General features: G+C 43.9%; 1 protein-coding gene across 4 annotated transcripts in view; it reads left to right on the top strand.

Annotated features, from left to right (window-relative positions):
* POU6F2 (POU class 6 homeobox 2) overlaps positions 1 to 21184 on the top strand; it is a 473745-nt gene that overhangs the window by 401069 nt on the left and 51492 nt on the right. For 3 of the 4 annotated variants that reach the window (XM_088018441.1, XM_028108923.1, XM_028108922.1), the window contains exon 6: positions 19763 to 19900. The exons of the other annotated variant lie outside the window; for it this stretch is intronic. In XM_088018441.1, the coding sequence (XP_087874567.1) occupies positions 19763 to 19900 (138 nt within the window). The remainder of the gene's footprint in view (positions 1 to 19762; positions 19901 to 21184) is intronic. 4 annotated transcript variants of the gene reach the window in all.

Here is a 21184-nt window from a genome sequence, read left to right as displayed (position 1 = left end):
CAATGGAAGGGGTGTTGAGGGCCTGTCGCCCTAGCTGCCTGGGAGTGTTCTTGTCACACAGCCGTCAGCTCCCAGCAGCCCCTCCGGCATGGCCTCAGTTGCAGAGAAAGCTCTTCATCCAAAGCCTTGCCCAAGGCCATGGCCCTTCCAGGATGGCCCACATCCAGGGACCTATCCGAATGGGAGTTCAAAGGCCCAACTCTGGTCATTCTATGGACCCTTCTAGCTCCAAAGCTTCCTCGTGGGCTTGGCAGAAACATCAGGCCTGTGTCCCAGCTGGACTTCTCTACTCACTCCTGCTTCCACTCTGCTCTCCCTCAAGGGTCAGTCCCAAAGGCAGTCAGTCCTTGTCCTTGACCAACAGCCTTAGAGTTGGCTTCCTGTCCAACCCACCTGTGACTCAGTCAAGGTGCTGGGGTGCTGGAGCCTTGTTTAGAACCCAGACAATAGGACTCCAGTGCTCAGCCATTTTAGTCTAGCCTCCTGATACCTGGTGCAAAGTGGAGAATGAAGACAGAATTATAAATTTGGGCCAGGCTGTGAATGCCCTTTTGTGTCATCCCAAAGAGGTGAGATGTTACTCCACGTCCAAGGGAGAACCAGCAAGGATTTTAAATGGGAGGGTGATATCAGCAAATGTTTTAAGATGGTCTCTATGGCAACAGCACAGAGACTGGACAATAAGGGAAAAGGTCACCCTATTTCCATAATGGCTGGGGTTGAGTCTCACCTTATTTACAATCCCTTCTTTAACTTTCTGATAAAAAAAAATGCAAAAGAGGACAGACATAAATGGGATTCATGGAAGGGTACAAAGGAGCACACTTATCCTGTGCGTAATCCTCAGACAGATGGTTCACTTCTGGCTTATCTGCAACACAAAAAGGCCTTTGAAGGCATGGCCCACAGGGCCGTTAAGAAATGATTGGAAGAGTCATTGCTGTGCTTCCCCTGCTTCTCCCCTTTTATTGGGCTCATGACATCAGTCTTGAAAGTGGAATAGAGGGGTGCCTGGGTGGCTCAGTCGGTTGAGCGGCTGCCTTCAGCTCAGGTCATGATCCCAAGGTCCTGGGCTCGAACCCTGCATCGAGCTCCCTGCTCAGTGGAGAACCTGCTTCTCCTTTTCCCTCTGCTGCTCCCCCTGCTTGTGCTCTCTCTCTCTCTCTCTCTGTCAAATAAATAAATAAATAAAATCTTAAAAAAAAAAAGAAAAAATGCAGTAAAAACAGTCTAAGCTTGAGCATTGATTGTTCAGAGGAGTTGTGGATCAGCTGGGAGCACAAGCTGCCTGGGACCAGCTGTATCAAGAGACCCTTTTGAGCCCATATGGAGCATATACCGCTGGGGGAATGGGAAGCCATTGGACCCAACTCATCCCCAGGAACCTGGAGTCACCCACTGCTTTTCTCTCCATGTTGGGTTGTGTCCATGAGAAGGCACTCACAATCTTGACGTTATTGTTTATCTTCCCACCTTTGAACATCGGCCACAAGAGCAGAACTCAGAGAAACCTGGCATGCATTTCATAGTTTATGTAGCTGATAGTATGTACTGCCTACAATTCCATTATGGCTCCAACAAGTACATTATTATTCCCCTTTAAAGAATAGGGGATTGCATTGGAATGCTGGCCTAAGGTTGCTACGTTGGGGACATATTTTATATCCATATGAACATCCACAATGTCGAAGGTTCCTGCCTCCAAACAACAGAACTGATGATCTGGGTACAGTTACTTAGCTTTGTCCATTTGGATACAAAAAAATTCTGCCAAAAGCAGTTGTCTCTGTTTGATACAGTTGGTCTTAAGCTGCTGTCTTGATAATGGAGAATCATGCTTTATTCAAACATTGATAGGGTCCTTTGAATGTCAGGCACTGAGCTACCCGTAGAAGTCACAGAATGGATACAGAATCCAGCCACTGCCCCAGATGCTCACGTCTGACGTGTCCATGATTCCTGAGGCTGCTCCTAGTTCACAGGAGGAAAGCAGGCCTTCTGCCTCAAGAGCAACCAATCCTGCCCATCTAAAAACCACTTTGTATCATTTACTCAGAACATGAAAATAAAGGGACCACCCCAAAGCAGTTATTTCTAGGAAATCATAATATCCCAGTGTATGACCCCTCCAGAAAAGAGGAGAGTACATGTTTTTCCAACCTTTATATGGAAGGGAGTGAAGAGGCATTTGGGCGAAAGCAAGAACTGACCACAGAACTGCTTTCTGAGTGAGGGATTCCCCTGCCTTGTGCAGCACTCACGTGGAAAACCTAACTACCCCGGGGACCAGAGGGGGCAACTCCACAGACCGCACCCCCAATCAATAAAAATCACCTCCTCCTGTTGTTTGAATGTCCTGTTAGTATCCTTGTTTGATTGTCAAAATGATTTTTAAACCAAGAAGAGTTGGCTGTGGAAGACTATCTTACTGGTGAATTGAATTCCCTGAACTCCATCTTCCAAGAAAAACAAAAACCAGAAAGCGGGGGCAGAGATCTGATTTTTCTGCCAAGTTCATATTCGATCTGCTCTGTGAAATTAATGGCTGGTACATTAACCCCCTTTTATATTCAAAATCATTTTTACTTGAAATAACCTATTTTATAATGTACTCCATGATTACTATTTGAATACTAGGTGACAAAGTTCACGAGAGGGAAACGCATTAAAAAATGTTTAGAAAATTATAGGATTGTTTCAAAAATTTTCTGGAATGGAATGCAATTTTCAGGACATTTCCTGGGTTTACTTACCATAGTTTTACTGTTTTACTTTGGGCAATTTGCAGACATCTATAGCCATCAGTTTACTGACTCTCCCCCCGCCCCCCACCCCCTCCTGGTGAAGATGTTTGTCCCCAAGAACTACATCCACGGTGGTCCTAGCAGGAGTAACAATGGCTATGGGAAGGAAAACTAGTGTTATTTGTTTTCAGAAATATAGAAATCACTGTATCATATTACTTTTCTAAACACGCAAGAGAAAATTAAGGGAAAAGACAGTAACACGTGGTTCTCTCATGTTTTGAATAAAATTATTTCCCAGAGCAATAATTCCACATGCTTTGCTTTTCTTCTGAAATGCTTCAGAACAACCCTGGCAATGACAAGCTCTCAAACAAAATGTGTGGGACGCCGGGTGGCTCAGTCGGTTGAGCCACCGACTCTTGATTTTGGCTTAGGTCATGATCTCAGGGTTGTGGGATCCAGCGTCGAGTTGGGCTCCGAGCTCAGCATAGAGTCTGCTTGAGATTCTCTCTCTCCCTCTGCCTCTGCCCCTCCCTCCCTCCTGCTCTCTCTCTCTCTAATAAATAAATCTTTTTTTAAAAAAATAAAATGATATATAAAATGGAGGGGTGCTGGCATGGCTCAGTTGGTTAAGCATCAGACTCTTGATTTTGGCTCAGGTCATGACCTCAGGGTTGTGAGATCAAGCCTGCTTAAGATTCCCTCTCTCCCTCTCTCTCTCTGCTCCTCCCCGCTCTCTAAAACAATAATGGTAATAATATATTTTATTATTATTATAGTAATAATAATAATAAAATATAAAATGGAGTTATTTTAGAGCCAGGCTTCTTAATTGTGAGATTTAGTTATAATTTACAATGATTATATTTTGTGTTAAGGACACTTTTTTTTTCAGGACTTTGGATATAGCCAAACCAACACCTTGTAATTGTGAGATAAAGCAACCCATCTAGAGATGCAAATACCTTTAGCTGCCAATATTCCTAAGGTTTTAAAAAAAAACAAAAACAAAAACTGTGGTGACAGAAACTAAGGAAAAAAGAAGACCAAATGTGAATTGGTAAATTTGCTTCCTAATGCCAAAATTTTTTTTTCTTAACTATATAATGTCCTGGACATATGAAAATGTGTTTTTCTTGGTTTTGTTACCATGGAGGTTGTAAAAACAAAACAAAAGCTTTGCTGGCCATTTCCCCCTTCTGTTTAGCAATTACCTACTAGGGCACACACAATAGAAAATAATAGAGGGGTGCCTGGGTGGCTCAGTTTGTTAAGCATCTGCCTTCAGCTCAGCTCATGATCCCGGGGTCCTGGGATCGAATCCCACATTGGGCTCCCTGCTCAGTGGGGAGTCTGCTTCTCCCTCTGCTTGTGCTCTCTCTCTCTCTGACAAATAAATTAAAAAATCTTAAAGGAAAATAATATTTATTTTCAAGCTAGAATTAGGCACATGAGCCACAGATCAAGTTCAAAGCACATAGCGTTCAAAGTAGACACACATGGACACACACAGCGCTAGGGACAAATATAGAGAATCACCTTCCAGTGCTCCCTTCTGAAGGGTTTCTTCTCTAACACACGGGCTTGCTTTCTCCTGCCCTCCATTCCATCCCAACCTCTCCTTTCTGGGATAGAAAAGGTCCACTTAGCTGAACATAATTAAAAAAAAAAGAAAAAGAAAAAAAAAGGAAAAAGTGCCACAGCAGGTGATAATAGTGAGGACACCATCGTGCTCACTTAACAGTGATATTTTACCTAGTGGTAATTCAAAAATATTACCATCCTGCTCACTTAATGGTAATGCAGATGTGTCTGTAAATTCTCAAAGCACACGCGCCATCTTCAGAATTCTTTTCCAATCAATGAATCTTATCTTAACCAATCTGCATGAACATTAACAAAAGCACCAGAGGGAATTTTGTTCAGACCTAGATGGTTTGTGGAGCATCCGGGTTTAGAATATAAAGTCTTTCCTTTAGATATAGTTGATGAGACTAGCCAACATGGATTGCAAGCTTATTCCATTAGCCCATTTGATAAATCTGTGGGTAACGCAGTAACGACATCACCCAACTTTTCTCAGACTGCACACCATAGAGCACAACTTCTAGAAATATTAGTGGTATTACATGCAAAGGGGGACACTATGATCAAATATTGGGAAACACAGATCAATAAGCTGAACAGGTTTCTTTACCTGTGAGCAATTTCCAGAACCTTTAACATACCAAGATACACTGTCCATCACCAAGAGGTAGATGCTTTGTGCAATGTTTCCCAAACCTATTTGACTCCCAAACCTTTTATTCCAGAGCAAATCCCAGGACCAGAGTTCCATTAAACACACTTTGAGAATTGCAGGAATTCTCGAGGGATCTAACAAACTATCATTGCTTCTAGCACGTAGAGCTACAAGCTGAAAGTATGTTGCTCTAAGGGAAGACATCATGGGGGTGCCTAGATGGCTCTGTCAGTTAAGTGTCTGCCTGCTCAGTGGGGAGTCTGTTTCTCCCTCTCCCTCTACCCCTCCCCCCTGCTTGTGCTCTCTCTGGCACACGCTCTCTCTCTCAAAGAAATAAAAAAAAAAACTTAAAAAAAAAAAAGACATCATGGACTTCCACATCATTTTGATAAATCCTTAGAAATTACATTTCCCCTTATCACTTCATGGTTCTTTTCTTAAAAAAAAAAAAGACTATCTTACTTAATGTGTCCAAGTTCTTCAAACCAAAATTTTGGGAAAATAAACCTGTTTATTTAATGTGATTTTTTTTCATCTTCTTTTTCTGTTTTTTATTTTAAGTGGTATTTTCTAGAAAATGATTATATAATCACCTCTAAATTTTGATGTTTTCCCTTCTTTGTTTTTTACTCTTGGCCAGTTTGCTTTATTTTTCCCCCATGTACTGTGATATAGAAGCATAAGGATATCAAGAACAATAAAATGTGCTCCTATTTTTCTTAAAGTCACATACCAAACAAGTAGTGAACAGCATACATGCCAATCTGAAAACTCAAACAAAGCATGAGGAAAACTTTCTACCATCCAGGCCCAGGAATATATGCCCCCAAACCTAAAGAACTGGAGTTTTGTATGGAAGTGACTCTGACGCTAATCCCCAGCAGGGCAGGTGTATCTGCCCAGGTTTCCTGGTGATGACCAGCCCTCCTTCCTCCCTTCAGCAGGGGTTTTCTTCTGTATTCGGGCAGAACTGGAATACGCCAGTTCTCAGTCTTTGTTCTTGTCCTTGAAAGCTTTTGCTCGGTTGACTTGCAGTAATTTATCTTTTAAAACCAGGTAATTAGGGTTTTTTAAGATTTTATTTATTTATTTGCGAGAGAGAGAGCACAAGTGGGGTGGGGTGAGAGGCAGAGGGAGAAGCAGGCTCCCCGCTGAGCAGAGAGCCTGATGCAGGATTCGATTCCAGGACCCTGAGATCATCACCTGAACTGAAGGCAGATGCTTAACCAACTGAGCCACCTAGGCACCCCGCCCCCAGGTAATTAGTTTTTTATTAAAACTCTATCACAGATTGAAAATTCTGCTGATCCCTATGATAGAACATTGGGATTGCTCTGATCATGTTGGAAAGACCCATAGCCCCCACCTCAACCATGTACTATGTGAGCACTTACTTCCTGATGCTGCCCGTGGCTCATGCAAGTCAGTGAACAGTGTGGTCATTTTGGAAACATGCTTTAAGCCCTGACCTAAACATTTATTTCTAGCCCTGTCCCCACTTGTTAGGGGAGATTTAGAAAACATTTTGATAACGTATTTATTTAGTACCTCTTAGAGGAAGAGAACTGAAAAAAGTATAGCATTGTTCCAAATTTTATTCCATCATTTTAGCACCACCATAGAATTTTACCGTTTGAAGGAATCTTGGAGATCACCTCTTTCAGGGTTCCCAGGCCTTAGTGTGCCTCAGCGTCCTCTGGGGAGCTGTTAAAACCCAGATGATTGCCACCCTCACCTTAAAGGTTCTGATTCAGCAGGTCTGAGATGAAGCCAAGAATCTGCATTTTTAGCAGTTCCCAGGTGATGCTGAATCATAGTGTAGTCCCAGGACCCCGCGCTGCAAACCCCTGTCCTAGAAAGCCCTTCTTCCACTTTACTCCGGAGACTCTGAACTCTCGGAGCTGGCTTGAAACCCAAACCCAGCAGAGCTATCAGGGGAGGGAGGAAATCATGATTTCTCCAGGCCTGGGGGCAGCTCAAGGGATGATGGATGGGTGGGCCTCAGTGTTTATCAGGGGTATTCATCAGGGAAGGCTTAACTCCATAACACACGTCCCCCAAACTGCTGTGGCTTAGCTGCCCGTCGGGGACCATTTTTGAGAACCACCGATCTAGTGATCTAGTTCAACCTTCTCATTTCACAGACCAGCAAATGGAGATTGGGCAGGGCAAGGAGGCCCACACAGACCACACAGACCCTGTCACCTGCTGACTCAGTGCCCTGACTTGCCGCCATTTCAATGCATTCCCTCTTCCTTCTTGGTTGCCTAGTTTCTGTCTATAAACGCAGGGCCTGTCATGTCTCAGTAGTTACCACTATTGGCAAGACATTTTTAAACAGATTTTTCTCCTTGCTGATTGGGCAGATTGCTTTTCTCCAGTGACTTTCTGCTCTCTTCTCCCTCCACGCGGAAAATTCTGACCCAGCTTTGCTTTTGCTCTTGGTGAGATTAAGCTTTATGTTTTTTTAACCTATGTTCAGTTTTATTAATGGAAACTTCCCGAACGATCTATACAACAACTTTTTATATTTTCTTGGCTTACGGCTCCTACAGGTAGTGGCTCTTACTGTTAGCTTAATGTTTTTAGAACAACCTATAACCAATATATTTTGTGAGCACAGAAGGATTTTATTTACCTCTGAGCATTCTGGCCATGTTTTTTGCTTTCTCTTTCATGTACTTATCTTCCTCTTTCTACAGAATCATATTTCCTCTAATAATTTGGACCATTCGTTTTTCCTAATGGCAAAGTTCTCTTGTGGGCGCGGGTCTGACATGGCGGCTCTTAGGATGGGCAGACGTGCCATCAGCCAAACATCTCTCTCTACTCTTTACGATGAAGGCAGGAACTCTCAGAGGTGTTAGCCCCCCTCTGCAGAAGGACACCCGCTTAAAGACAGGGGTGACCTGACCAAAAACGGCATTTTCTTCATCTTATAGTTTAAATGTCCATCTGACCCTTATTGTGAATTCAAGCAAGTAGATGTTCTAAAGGGTCAACTGCAGACCAACAGTAAATGGGTTGATTTCTGCTGATTTTCTGTCCTTGGGGAAAAGTAAATGCATGCATGACCCAGCCGTAGTATTGTTTTGTGGAAAGAATAGCGTTTCTTCTGACTAGCTTTCGCATACAACAGCTGTTCAGTGAATATATTTTATGAGGCAAGCAAGCCATTATGCATAATAATAAAATTCCAGAACAGTTTAAACAGGCTCTCCACTTCCAGTGGGTGGATCAAACCAAGATATAATGTGTAACATTTGTTACAAGCACATTTTCATACCCAATGTGGTTATGAGGATGAGAGGAAGAAGAAGCATATGTTTTGTTCCTCATAAGTGATAAGTTTCACTGGTTTGGACTTAATTAAAAGCTTCTTGAGTTTCAATAGTAAAATTACTATCTATCCATACAAAATACACTTATGCAGGAATAAAATAGCTCCAAAGTAAATAAAGACTTGCATCTTCTCTGGGCAGAATGTCAGAGACCTGAAATTTTATAAACTAATGCAACCCGTAAAATTAATTTAAAAATTATAATTTCTAGGGCGCCTGGGTGGCTCAGTTGGTTAAGTGACTGCCTTCAGCTCAAGTCATGATCCTGGAGTCCCAAGATCGAGTCCCGCATCTGGCTCCCTGCTCAGCAGGGAGTCTGCTTCTCCCTCTGACCCTTTTCCCTCTCGTGCTCTCTATCTCTCATTCTCTCTCTCTCAAATAAATAAATAAAATCTTTTTTAAAAAATTATAATTTCTAAAATCACAGCTCAATCTTCACACAGGGACCCAGTCGTGGATACCAAGGTAGATACACAATGTGTCACTTATCATCCATCTTTGTAATTTCTCATAATAGAGAAACTCTGTATTTTAAAAGATGATGACTTTGTTTTTTATTAATCAAAATTCAGGGGTGCCTGGGTGGCTCAGTCAGTTAAGTGTCTGCCTTCGGCTCAGGTCATGATCCCAGGGTCCTGGGATTGAGCCCCGCATCAGGCTCCCTGCTCAGCGGGAAGTCTGCTTCTCCCTCTCCCACTCCCCCTGCTTGTGTTCCCTCTCTTGCTCTCTCTCTCTCTCTCTCTCTCTCTGTCAAATAAATAAATAAAATCTTTAAAAAAAATTCAATGGTTAATTTTTGGTCAGTCAGCAGTTTAGGTTTCCCTTTATATAAAATACATGAAAGGATTTTATGACTCAATGACTATCAAGTAGTGTTGTTTCCTGTGCTGCAAGGCTGTTAAAACTACCTCCATCATATGGATGTGAATATTTAGGTACTTTCATAGCAACACCTTGCAGGGAAATCACTCAGGAAATGTTCTGTACCATAGATACACAGGCATGCCATTCATAAACGTGCTTCCTAATTTATATCTTCCCACCTTCCTTCTCTGCCTTCAGAACCCCACCCAGAATTTTCCTAACCCCATTTCCTGCCCTAACTGTGCTCTGGCCTTTCAGAACACACCAGGCATTCTGATGTTTCCATAACTTTGTACTTATTCTTCTATTCTACCTGCCCTTCTTCTTCTGTCTGCTCAGTTGATCTGCCGTTTAGTCAGGGCTGAGCTCCTATCAATGATTTTGGGAAGCTTCCCCAACGCCCTTCTTCCCCCAGTGAACTAACCAGTTCCCCCAATGTTCCCACAGCTAACTGAGCACACCCCTAGCCTGGCTCCTACCCGTTGGTTATTTTTAAAAACTGATGTATAATTGACATCTAACATCATATTGTTTCAGGTGTATAACATAATGATTTGATATTTGCATGTATTACAAAATGATCACTATCATCAGTCTAGTTAACATCCATCACTACACATAGTCACAAAATTCTTTTTTTCCTGTGATGAGAATTTTAAGATTTACTCGCTTAGCAATTTTCAACTATGCAGCACAGTATTATTAACTATAGTCACCATGCCATTACATCACTTGACTTCTTTATTTTGTAACTGGAAGTTTGTACCTTTTGGCCCCCTTTACCCATTTTGCCCCACCCACCTCGACCTCTGGCAACCACTGATCTGTTCTTTGTACCTGTGAGCTGGTTTTTTTGTTGTTGGTTTTGTTGTTCCACATATAAGTGAGATCGTACAGTATTAGTCTTTGTCTGACTTATTTTACTTTGCATAATACAACTTGAGGTCCATGCATGTTGTTGCACATGGCAAGATTTCATTATTTTTTATGGTTAAATAATATTCCATTACATATATACGTGTGTGTGTGTGTGTGTGTGTGTGTACACACACACAGAATCACAATGGACACTTAGGTTGTTTCCATATCTTGGCTATTGTATATATCTTTTCAAGTTAGTGAGTGCTTTTGTATTCTTTGGATAAATATCCAGAAATGGAATTGCTGGATGACACAGTAATCTTATTTTTAACTTTTTAAGGAACGTCCGTACTGTTTTCCACAGTGGCTGCGCCAGCTTGCATTCCCACCACGAGGGCACGAGGGGTCCTTTTTCTCTGCATCCTCTCCAACACCTGTTATCTCTTGTCTTCTGGATGAGAGCCATTCTAACAGGTGTGAGGTGATAGCTCATTGTGGTTTTGATTTGCGCCATTGCCTCTTGATTTATCTGTCTATGTATCTGCCTCCCCCATACCTTGAAAGCTCTTTAGGGGGGAAAGACCATATCGCGGTACCTGACTTATAGTTGGCGCTCGGTGTTTGCTGAATCGGTGAACCATGAGCTAGACTTCGTTCCGTGTGTGGATACCATTGTGCGGATACCCGCCTTCCCCAGGGCAGGGCAGCCCTCTGCCCCTGTCCTGGCCCCAGCAGCCTCCTGTTCTCTTCTGCCTTCAATCTGACCCACTCCTACCCAGTTCAACTCAGTCTCCAAAGTAGTAACCATTCTAAACTTCAGATCTGACCACCTCTCCATCCTTGCCTATAGAATAAAGGACCAGCCCTTTAAAGTGGCAAAGTCATCCCTCCATAATCCCATGCTTTACCTCGTCTCTGCCACTTCCCTTTCTCCACTTCATCTTCCCAAAAGATCCAAGTGCCAATTTAGTGGCTTCACATCCACAAAACACCACCCCCTGCCTCCACGCTGCAATCCCACTATTGCCGGTGATCGAGTAGAGTTTTCTCTCCCCTTCCCACCTTTTTCCCAGACAACTCCTCATCGTCCTTTAAAATTCAGTTCCCAAGTGATCTGGTTACCTGAGGCCTCGTGAGGGCTCCTCACCTGGGCTCAGGGCACCCCTTTCTTACAGGACCACAGCAACATAGGGTGGAAAGCCACAGTTCTGGACTAGACTGGAAGCACCTAAGGCCAGAGGCTCTTGCCTTGTGTCTGTACCTCTGGGGTCCGGCTTAGAGCCTGTACCATAGTCATTGGGAAATACCTCATGAGCAAAATTGTCCGGAGGCTCCATAGTGCAGACTGTGCCTTGTCTTTCTTTGACTTGGGAAGGACCGTAAGTAAATTAGGCACAGGCAGGGATGGAGTGAACTGTACATTCCCATAGCTAGAAGCCAGAATAATGCCAACTAGTTTACTGTGGCAGCTATTTATTCTTTAAAAAGTATAGCCTTTTTCTTTCATCCCAGGAGTGCTCGCGATCACTTGTTTAAACTGGGTGATAGAATAAAAAATACAGAAAGAGTAATTTTGAAATATCAACAAATTCACCTAACTAATGTGCCATGACAATAGGCAATTGGTAAGAGTAGCACTATTGTATGTAAGTAAGAAAATAGCGTGAAACTCAATAAAAAGATAGATTTTCAGGTTATTAAATGGAGGACTGGACAGAAAAGGAAATGAGATGTGTAAGCTTGTGGTAACACAGTATTGGGCTCCATATAACTTGGATAAAATCTGATTTAGAGTTGGTATGTTTCCATAATGCTGACCTCTCTGCTTCAAAATCAGATGTAGTGGTTTGAGTTAAAAGCGATTGTTTTGTTTGTTTTGTTTTGTTTCCCCCTCAACTCTGGGCTTGACTGTTTTATCAGTAATTTAAAAATAAAAAAGAAACGCATCCTTTCGAAGAGCTTCACAGTAGTTTATCCCTAAACCAGTGTGCTGGCCACACTCGTTTATTTCCTTCCCTTCCTCGAGTGTCCCCGCTCCCTCCTCACAGATCTGTTGATCATCCTGCGTTACCTGGACCTGAGCCCCCTGCAGGATCTGCCTCTCTCTTGAGGGTACTTCTAGAATACTCTTTAGGGTGTCCACGTGTGCTCGTAGAATCCCCTCTGCCCACCCACAATGATGTCTAGGGTTTGTGAAGCCATCTGAGTAGAGTCTCACTTCTGCCTCTGCATCCAGGACCCCCAGGAGCCATAAACCATCTAAATGCCCAAGTGGCCCAGCACCTCATAGGTCCTACCCCAGTGGGGCCCCACGAAGGGAGAACATATCTCTCTTTAACTGACCTACACCTTATCACCTGTCCTCAAAGCAGCACGGCTCATGCCCAGCGACAGATAGGTCCATCCTTATCTGGGGAAGCAGTCCCTTCCGTTCCCACCCAGGAGGCTATCTACATGGGCTTTGCTCTATCTAGCCCAGGAGGTTGGGCTGGGTAGGGAGACTCCCAACACCCGGTTCCATTTCCACCACCACAGCCCAAGGATAAAAGTATAAAGCTTCCTTCCCTGCTTCCTTATCTTGCAGCTCCCAGATAACATCAAACCTAAAGATGAGGCCTTCCACCCAGCCCTACCCACACCCAATTCCAGGCGTGCAATTTCTAAGAATGTCTGGAGCTTTGAGTCCAAGGTGTCCAGGGAATCCCTAGGTCTTCATCGTTAGAGGCTGCCATTATTGAGTTTTATATCCTGGAGGATCCCGGGATTCCTGGCAGGAATCTGCCTGAGCCACTGAGAGGAGGCTTGTAAGTGCTGACTCATAGGAGAGAAGGAGACACATCAGGGATGATTCAAGAACCTCAGGATTGCATCACCATGTTCGAGGCTCTGGCCAGTCCAGCCAGCAGGATGTAAGAGACTGTAAAATAGGGTGCTGTATTTAAAAAAAGAAAAGTTTAGACAAATTTGCCTCCCCAATGTTTACTCTTTTCTGTAAATATTAAAGGGCCAAACTCCCACCGAGGTCCTGGTCAGACCTACCTGTCCTTGCCTCATCCCTTCCTATGTGCAGTCAGCATTGGTTGAGGGCCCCCTGGGTGTCTGGCACTGTTGAAGGAGCTGAAGACCGAGCAGTGAGCCAAAATCTACATTCTAGAAAGGGGGGTGAGGGGAATAAATAAATGAGAATATTAGACTCTCTTAGCGCTATGAGGTAAGCAGGCGAGAAGACTAGATGCAGAGTGAATAGGAGTTTTCAAAAACTTTCTTGCGGCAAATTGCAGTTGTATACAAAAGGAGAACAAATAGTCAAACTGTATGTGTCTACTACCCAGCTTCCATGTTCTCAACCCAAGACCCCCTCATCTACCCCACCGTTCTCCCCATCCCACCATGGATTATGTAGAAGCAAATCCCTGGCGTCGTATGGTTTCCTTATACATGTCTTGGTGTAAATCTTGGAAAGAAAGGGAATGCCCACTCAGATAGGGTGATCAAGGCAGGTGTCTCGAAGGGGTGACCTGGGAGAAGAGATGTGTGGACAGCGAAGGGAGCAACAGACATGGAGCCAGCAAATGCGAACATCCTGACATAGTTGAGGATCTGCAAAAGGGCCAGGTGTCCACCCTGGAGGGAGTGAGGGCCAGAGGAGACCCAATCCTACAATAGCCTGAAGTTCCTGGAAAGAGGGAAAATTCTTACAACGAAACATATATCATGCTTACCACATGCCGGAAATTCCTATGCTAACTCATGTTATTTTTCCCACTAACACCATGAAGTCATGACCACCATTAATATCCCCCTTTTACTAAAACTGAAGAAGCCTGGGTGCAGAAAGCATGTCAGTCTGTTTCGGCGGCTCTAATGAAAGACCACAGACTGGGCGGCTTATAGACAATGGAAATTTCTTTCTCACAGCTCTGGCGGCTGGGAAGTCCAAGAGCAAGGGACCAGCCTGGCCAGGATCTGTTGAGAGCCCTCTTCCCGGTTCACAGCACCTTCTCACCACGTCCTCACATGGTGGGAGGGGCTGAGGAGATCTACAGGGCCTCCATTTTAAGGCACTAATCCCATTCATGAGGGCTCCACCCTCGTGACTTAAGGGCATCCCTGAAGCCCGTCCCCCTAATTCCATCTTCTTTGGGGGTTAAGATGTCAATATATGAAGCAGGAGGAGAGGGGCACAAACATCCGGACTGTAGCAGAGAGGTGCTGCTAGTTACCAGCTAGTTACTAGCAGCCTCAAAATTAGAGCCCAAGCAATCTGGGTCCAGAATTCCACCTGAAATCCTTTCAGGTAGAATGGCTTATCTCTTATCAGGCACATTTCTGTGCAACTCGGAGGAAGTATAAGTGCAAAGACTCAGAGCTGCCCCTTTCAGGTCTCTTTGGACCCACGACCCCTCTCAGGAGCCCCCACCCCAGACTACCACCCTTTCCAGGTCTGGATACTGCTCCTTAGTGAGCTCATCTTCTCCTGCTTCCCTTCCCTCTCCACCAAAGTCTCTTCCCCTCTTTAAAGCCCCATGAGGGTAGGGAACAGGTCAATCAATCATCACACTGTTTCCCCTCATACTGTGCCCACAAGACAGTGGGTACTGAATCAATGTTTGTGGGCTGAAGGCAATGAGTGGAAGGAAGTGATGTTTGCACCGTAGCAGGTAATGATAATGTCCCACCTAGGTCCCCTGGAATTGCTCTTTTCTGTGAGTTGCCTTTACCCCTTTGGGGGGCTTTCAACTACCAGCACCTGCAGTTCTTCTTCCATCCTTCAGGCCCCCAGTATACACTTTACCCCAAGAGCAAAGAGCCAACAGTGCCAGGATTTGATTTCCAACCCTTCCTTGACCCTAGGGGCTGTCTGTCAACCGGGAGCATCAAGTGCCAAGGGAGAGCATCCAACTTCCTTGCCTTGGGGTGGGACAGCTCTGAAGCCTTAGTCACACTCCATAGCCCCTACAGGATCAGAATCCTTCCCCTTCCCACCCTGGTTCTGGGGGACGGAACCTCAGACATTAGATCATTTCTTTAAAAATTTCTCTGTTAGGGGCGCCTGGGTGGCTCAGTTAAGTGGCTGCCTTCAGCTCAGGTCATGATCCCAGGGTGATCCCAGGTTCCCAGGTTCCCAGGTTCCACATCGGGCTCCCTGTTCAGTGGGGAGCCTGCTTCTCCCTCTCTCTCTGCTGCTCCCCCTGCTTGTGCTCTCTCTTACATAAATAAATAAAATCTTAAAAAAATAAAATAAAAATTTCTCTGTTAGCAAATATGGTTGGATAGTAGAGCATTATTAGGAAGTTACTATACTTACAGTTCTGTCAAAAAATAAAAATAAAATCAAGTTTATTTTAAAACTATAGGGAATCGATGTGATTTGACATTGATGAACCAAAGATATTTTAGGATGTGGTAGTGCATGTGTCATCCCCACAAACCTCAGGCACTCCAGCTGGAGACTTCTGATGGGCAGAGGGTTGTATGGTCAGCATCTAACACTTTACCATCTCTGCAGGGAAGTGGGCAGAGAGTGAGTGGCAGAGCTGGGCTTGATATTGAAACTCACAAAACTGATTTCTAACTGTTATGTTTGTATCACAGAACAATCATGAGACCTAAGGGGAATGCCTAGTAGGATAAAACCCACATCAAATAGGCTGTTGAGATAAACATGGCCAACCTTCCAACATGTGTCTACTGGTATTTTCTTGACCTTTTAAGAGAAGACTTGAGGGTAATAGGTGCAAGCACTGAGAGTGTTCCAAGGGACCAAGAGACACATGTGTCACATCTACAGTATAAGAAAAGCAAGGACCTAATGCATGTAAATGAACTCGGACAGCCTTATTTGCTGCCCTGTGTCCAGACAGTCACTCAGACCTTCCATGGGAGTGAACTGTGATGAATGCATTTATCAACATCCTCATTTAAAAACAAATGGCACCACAGTTTCAGGGTTCTAAATTGAATAAAATCAAAGAATACAGTTAAAATATCAAAATAGGGAATACAGTTGCCTGCATCCACATTTATTCCCAAAGGGAGAAGATATTTGTAAAGGTGAGTCCTAATTCAGATATACTGATGAGTTCAAAATCCTCATGCATAATATGAGCTGTAAGAATGATAGCTAGTGTGTATTAAGAACGTGATATATGCCAAATACTGTTCTAAAACTCTTGTACGTATTAGCTCATTTCATCCTCATCATAACTCTGTGGACGGTACCATCTTTACACCCATTTTACCTATGAAACAATGAGACCTGATTTACTTAAGCTCGCAAGCCAACACAGTCTGGTTTGAGAGCTGATGCCCTCCTCCGGTAAAAACTATTTTTAAAAAATGATTCTGTTATGTTATTCTCTAACACTGCAGTGAGGCAGGGGACTATCTTAAGAAATTAGTTTTTCCATAAGAAGTTTTTAGACTATCTGTGAATTCTAGAACTATAGCTCGATTCCATTTCGAGGTAACTCGAGCACTCTGCACACGCTTGCTTTGGGAGTGTCCACGTTTATAAACAAGCCTGCACTGGAATTCAGCCTGACTTTTGAGTTGGTCTGTGGAAAATGCAAGTATGTAATACAATCAGACTTCATTTGGGCCATTCTTTAGCTGCTTAGGTACATTAGGAGTGAAAGATCTGAAGCCATAAACTTGGCAGTGACTTCAAAATATCTAGTTGGTCCTGGAATGTCAACATGCTCATTATGTACATTTATTGCTCTTCGCTGTCCAAATCTACCCTGAGTCTCCAATCAAGAAGAAGGACTGATAGGAACACTGCTAATATGACGTGACTGGGGACAATACAGAGTGACATGACCCGAGGTGATGAAGGGAACACTTATGTATGGTTCCCCGACCATCCCCTCCCCATCCTTGCCACACATCCCGATGCATATTACATCCCTGCCTTGGCAGTCACAGACAGAAAAGCCCAAAGATATTTACGAAGCTGCATCCATCAACAACATCAATGGTCCACCCGAAATGCTGTCAGCATGCAGACTGACTCGTCCCCACTGTCCATATGTGCTACGCCCCCTGCCTTCGGTTCTAGCTGTGTTTCCCGGGGCCAGCAGGGCATGGCCCCAGAGCCCCCACGCCTTTCCCAAAGACCTAGGGATGTGGGGCTGGAAAGAAGAGAGTCGTCGAGTTCGCGTTTGTCCCATTAAGAGGGAAAGGCAGCAAAGGGAGGAATCTAGGACCAGGACAGAGAGGAAGGAAACATTAAAAATCAACAAAATCTGTACATTTGTGGTTGCTTCGGCAACCTTCCAGAATAGTGCAAGGATACCTGTTCCTGGCCCCATAACACAAAGGCTAAAGTAGCCACTTTGTTTCATATTCAGAACCATAGTTTATCCTTCATATATGCCTGAATTTACAGCAAATACATGGGACTATAGCTGAACAATATGCTCATGTCCTAAGTGTACGGAATTCTCCAGTACACCACTGTCTCCAGAGAGTAATTCCGTAATTTCCTATTTGAATTTTTTATTGACCTAGATGTTAGGGAAATGTCCTGCAACTTCTGAAAATATTTTCTCTCCTTTAAAGAGGAATCACTGTCTCTCTCCTTCAGAAAACATTCTGCATGTACCGATTTAAATCTTGCACCCAAAACTCATGGGCCAAAGTGGCATATTCAACACGAACACCAAACGGCACATGATTTCATTTTTCTTTGATATTGAGAAGCTTATTTTGAGATCTCTCTGAACCTGGGGTATTTCATTGTGATTTTAACTTGTATGGCATAAAAGAAGGGTAAATATAGCAGCTGGTACATGAGCTGAGATGGTGTGTCAGTAGGCAGGGTCTGTCCGGGCGGTTTGGAGAAGGTATTCTCAAAGATCTTGTCACTTCAGGAGTGGGGGGAAAAAAAAAGGTACACAGTACAAACTCTTTCACCTAAGGTAGTCAACCCCCGAACAGGGAGAGTTTTCACTTACCATCCACCACTATTTGCCTCATCTACACTAAAAAAATAGAAAACCGAGAACACGGCCAACCTGAATTTTAAATCCCATGGTGGTAATCTGGGATAAGACAGGGTTTCTTTGAGGCTGATGAATGAGAATTTTTTTTCTCCTTAAAAAGAAAATCATTCCTGTCTTTTAGGAGAGAGATAAAGGCAAAAGACACATAAAGTAATGAGCTTACAATGGATTTTCACTTCTTAAAAAAAATGCGCTAGGTCAATGGGATTTTTCTGTAGAACAAGTTACGTGAAATTTGGTTATAGGTGAATAAAGAAAACAGAGAGATAAGGATATCACATAATGAAAAAAGAATTTTTAAATTCCTGTCCCTTTTGATGTTTCCCCTGACAATTAGTATTCCCATCTTCATCAGATGATATAAAACTCTAGGCAAATTTCCAAAGGAAGTAAGCAATAAGATATGTTTTGAGGGAAAGAAAGAGTGAAGGAGCAAAAGAAAGAAAGAAGAGAGACTACGGGAATTGAGAAAGTAAAGAAGAAAGTAGAAGAAGAGCTTCTGGGACCTGAATTAAGTATGGCATTAATTTTTTTCCCACCAAGTCTTTGTCTTGGCAGGCTTTTGCTAAAATGCAGGAATTTCATGGATGTGGGAACTGGTGATGGAAAATGCATTATTATACACAACAATCGTTGTACTTGAGAGGAAATATATGGGAAAAAATAACACCCTAGAATAAATACAAATGAAATTCGTGTATCAAAACCAATACTGTGAAAATAGTTTAAATGTTTCTTGAATTTATATCTAGTCATTAACCTAAATGCAGATTTTAGTTCAAGCTACACTTCTGCCTCATGGTCAGAAGGCCTGAAAACCCGTGGTGTGGAAAATTGGCAGGATAAAGAATATTGAATTGGTCTCCATGGAAAAACAGGTTTTGGCAGCTATAACCTCCTCCTTGAATGGGTCCCCCCACCCAAGTCAAATTCTCCTCCTTATTTCACTCTTGTCCCAGGAAAGAGACCAAGGGAAGACCACATATTAGTTCAGCAGCAAGCAGATAGGTGTCAACTTGGCCAATCACCAAAGGACCTTCCTCATTGGCCTTGAATCCCATGGTTGGTGTGAGCCGCCCCCCCCCCAAGTCCCAACCCTAGACTCCCCCTCTGAGATCACAGAGGCTGGAGGTTTCCATTTCTCTGACTTTGGTTTCCTTCTTCCTTGGAGAAGAAAGTGGGGTGAGGCACCTGCCTTCCGCCATGACCCTGCCTTACACCATGATGCAATTCACAAATGAAACTGGTCAATTCATTGGCAGAAATCCTTAACATTTTCTCCCCCCCCACACTCCTACTCCCAACCTATTTGCATCCACATCCGGTCTGCTCACCTCAGGGAAAAGAGACGTTTCCCCAGCGTTTTATTTAGGCTAGAGGACAGAATCCAGGGACCTCTCCAAAATCGTTCATCCACCTGGCAAGACTCTAGTGGCCCCCCACAACTCGGGGGCCCACCTCGCTCTCACCTGGGGCTCCACGAAGCAGCCCAGGGTTGGTGGAGCTTATTTTCTTCCCAGTCTCATGTCCAGCTTCCCCAAGGCCCACGGCTTGTTCAGCAGGCTCCCTCCAGTGGGTTTGGGGACGTTTGCATGAGCCAGTTGGAGGGAGCACATCCTTCCCCCACATGAATGTTGTTATTAGTGTGCTGTGCCTGTGCCTCTCTTGGTGGTTTCACCCTGATCTTTTCTCTCTTTGCAGCTGGTTAATAATCCACTAGCAAGTCAGGCTGCCGCAACAGGAGTCATGGGCTCTGTAGCCAGCTCACAGGCCTTTGGCAATGCTCTCTCCAGTCTTCAGGGGGTCACGGGTCAACTAGTTACTAATGCACAAGGACAGGTGAGTGGGAGATGGGAACAAGAGTGAATTTTTATGGCAGATTGAACTCGGAAAGGAAATGAATTTCTTTTGCATGACAGTGATATGTAACCGCATCCATTTGAGACAAATAAATAATGTTTACTAGCAATGTCAAGAATAGGAGAAGGGTTAGGAGGTGTTTCTCTCTTTTAGAAGCAAGATTTTTTTTTTCCTTCCCCTGGAATGGCTAAGTTTTACTTTGTTTTTATTTCTGTACAATGGCTTGTGTTCTGACCTTAACTGAAGGAAATACTTTTCACGACAGGGCATTCTTTTTCTTTTCTTTTCTTTTCTTTTTAAAGGTTAATTTTAAAAATAAGATTTCAGTTCTGTTCTTTGATTTATTCATTCTTTATAAACTTGGACAATGGGGGAAACTGGAAAGTTTCCTTCCCTAATTGCTCTAAGATTTCTACAGTAGCCCTAAGCAAGCCAATTTCTCAATGTGTGGGGACTTGATGGGAGGGACCAGGGCAGTCTTGAGAGAGCAGAAAAGGGAATGGGTGAGGGCCTCTTGCTGATTCTCCTGGAAGCTCAGCTGGTTCTGGTATGTCTGCAGGTTTACTTCAGTCAGCCGGGGCCAGCAAACCTTCCTCATGTCACTGGCAGCGTGCCCGTTCCCTTACATCCCTCATGTGCCCGCGTCATGGTCCCCAGGACACTGATAGAGTTTCAGATGAGGGGGGCTCCCCCTTTAAGACCCCAGTAAACCTAAAAGCTGCATGAAAAGCAAACCAGAATTAAAGCTGAGGGTATCAGAAGTGCCCTCCATTCAAAGGCTTGACATTGATCCTCAGTGGCTAGGGCACCTCGACCTCAAGTGTGGCCATTTCTGAGGATGAAGCACAAGGCAGAAGGAGCTTGCACCCCCTCCAGGATTTTCCCTCCCAGGCTTACTTACTCAGCAGTGAGTTTACGGATCCCTGCTTGGCCTGCTCTGTGGAGAACAGGAATTGCGACGTCTTGAACCCTGTTTTTATTTTACATAAGGAGTAAAAAGAGATGCATTATAAGCTAAACCGTCTCAATCTACGTCCCAGGGAAAAAAAGCTGACCTTGTTATATTTCCTGGGCGGGTGCAGGATTGTCCCGTCAGAACCCCGAGGGCTGAACGATGGAGCTTGTCAAAGAGCAGCCCCAGGTAATGAATCATCTTATCACAGGTGCACACCACACATATTAAAGGAGGGTTGTATGAACACCATGCCCTCCACAGTCACCTCTCAATGTCGGCTTTAACCCTTGTTCCAATCCCTTTTCATC

This window comes from Eumetopias jubatus, unplaced genomic scaffold (assembly GCF_037043125.1).
Source record: "Eumetopias jubatus isolate StellerSeaLion01/CBP00866 unplaced genomic scaffold, mEumJub1_p1.0 scaffold_14, whole genome shotgun sequence".
NCBI classification, from domain to species: Eukaryota; Metazoa; Chordata; class Mammalia; order Carnivora; family Otariidae; genus Eumetopias; species Eumetopias jubatus.
The sequence above is the reverse complement of the archived record's forward strand: the minus strand, read 5'-3'. Positions and strand labels throughout refer to the sequence as shown.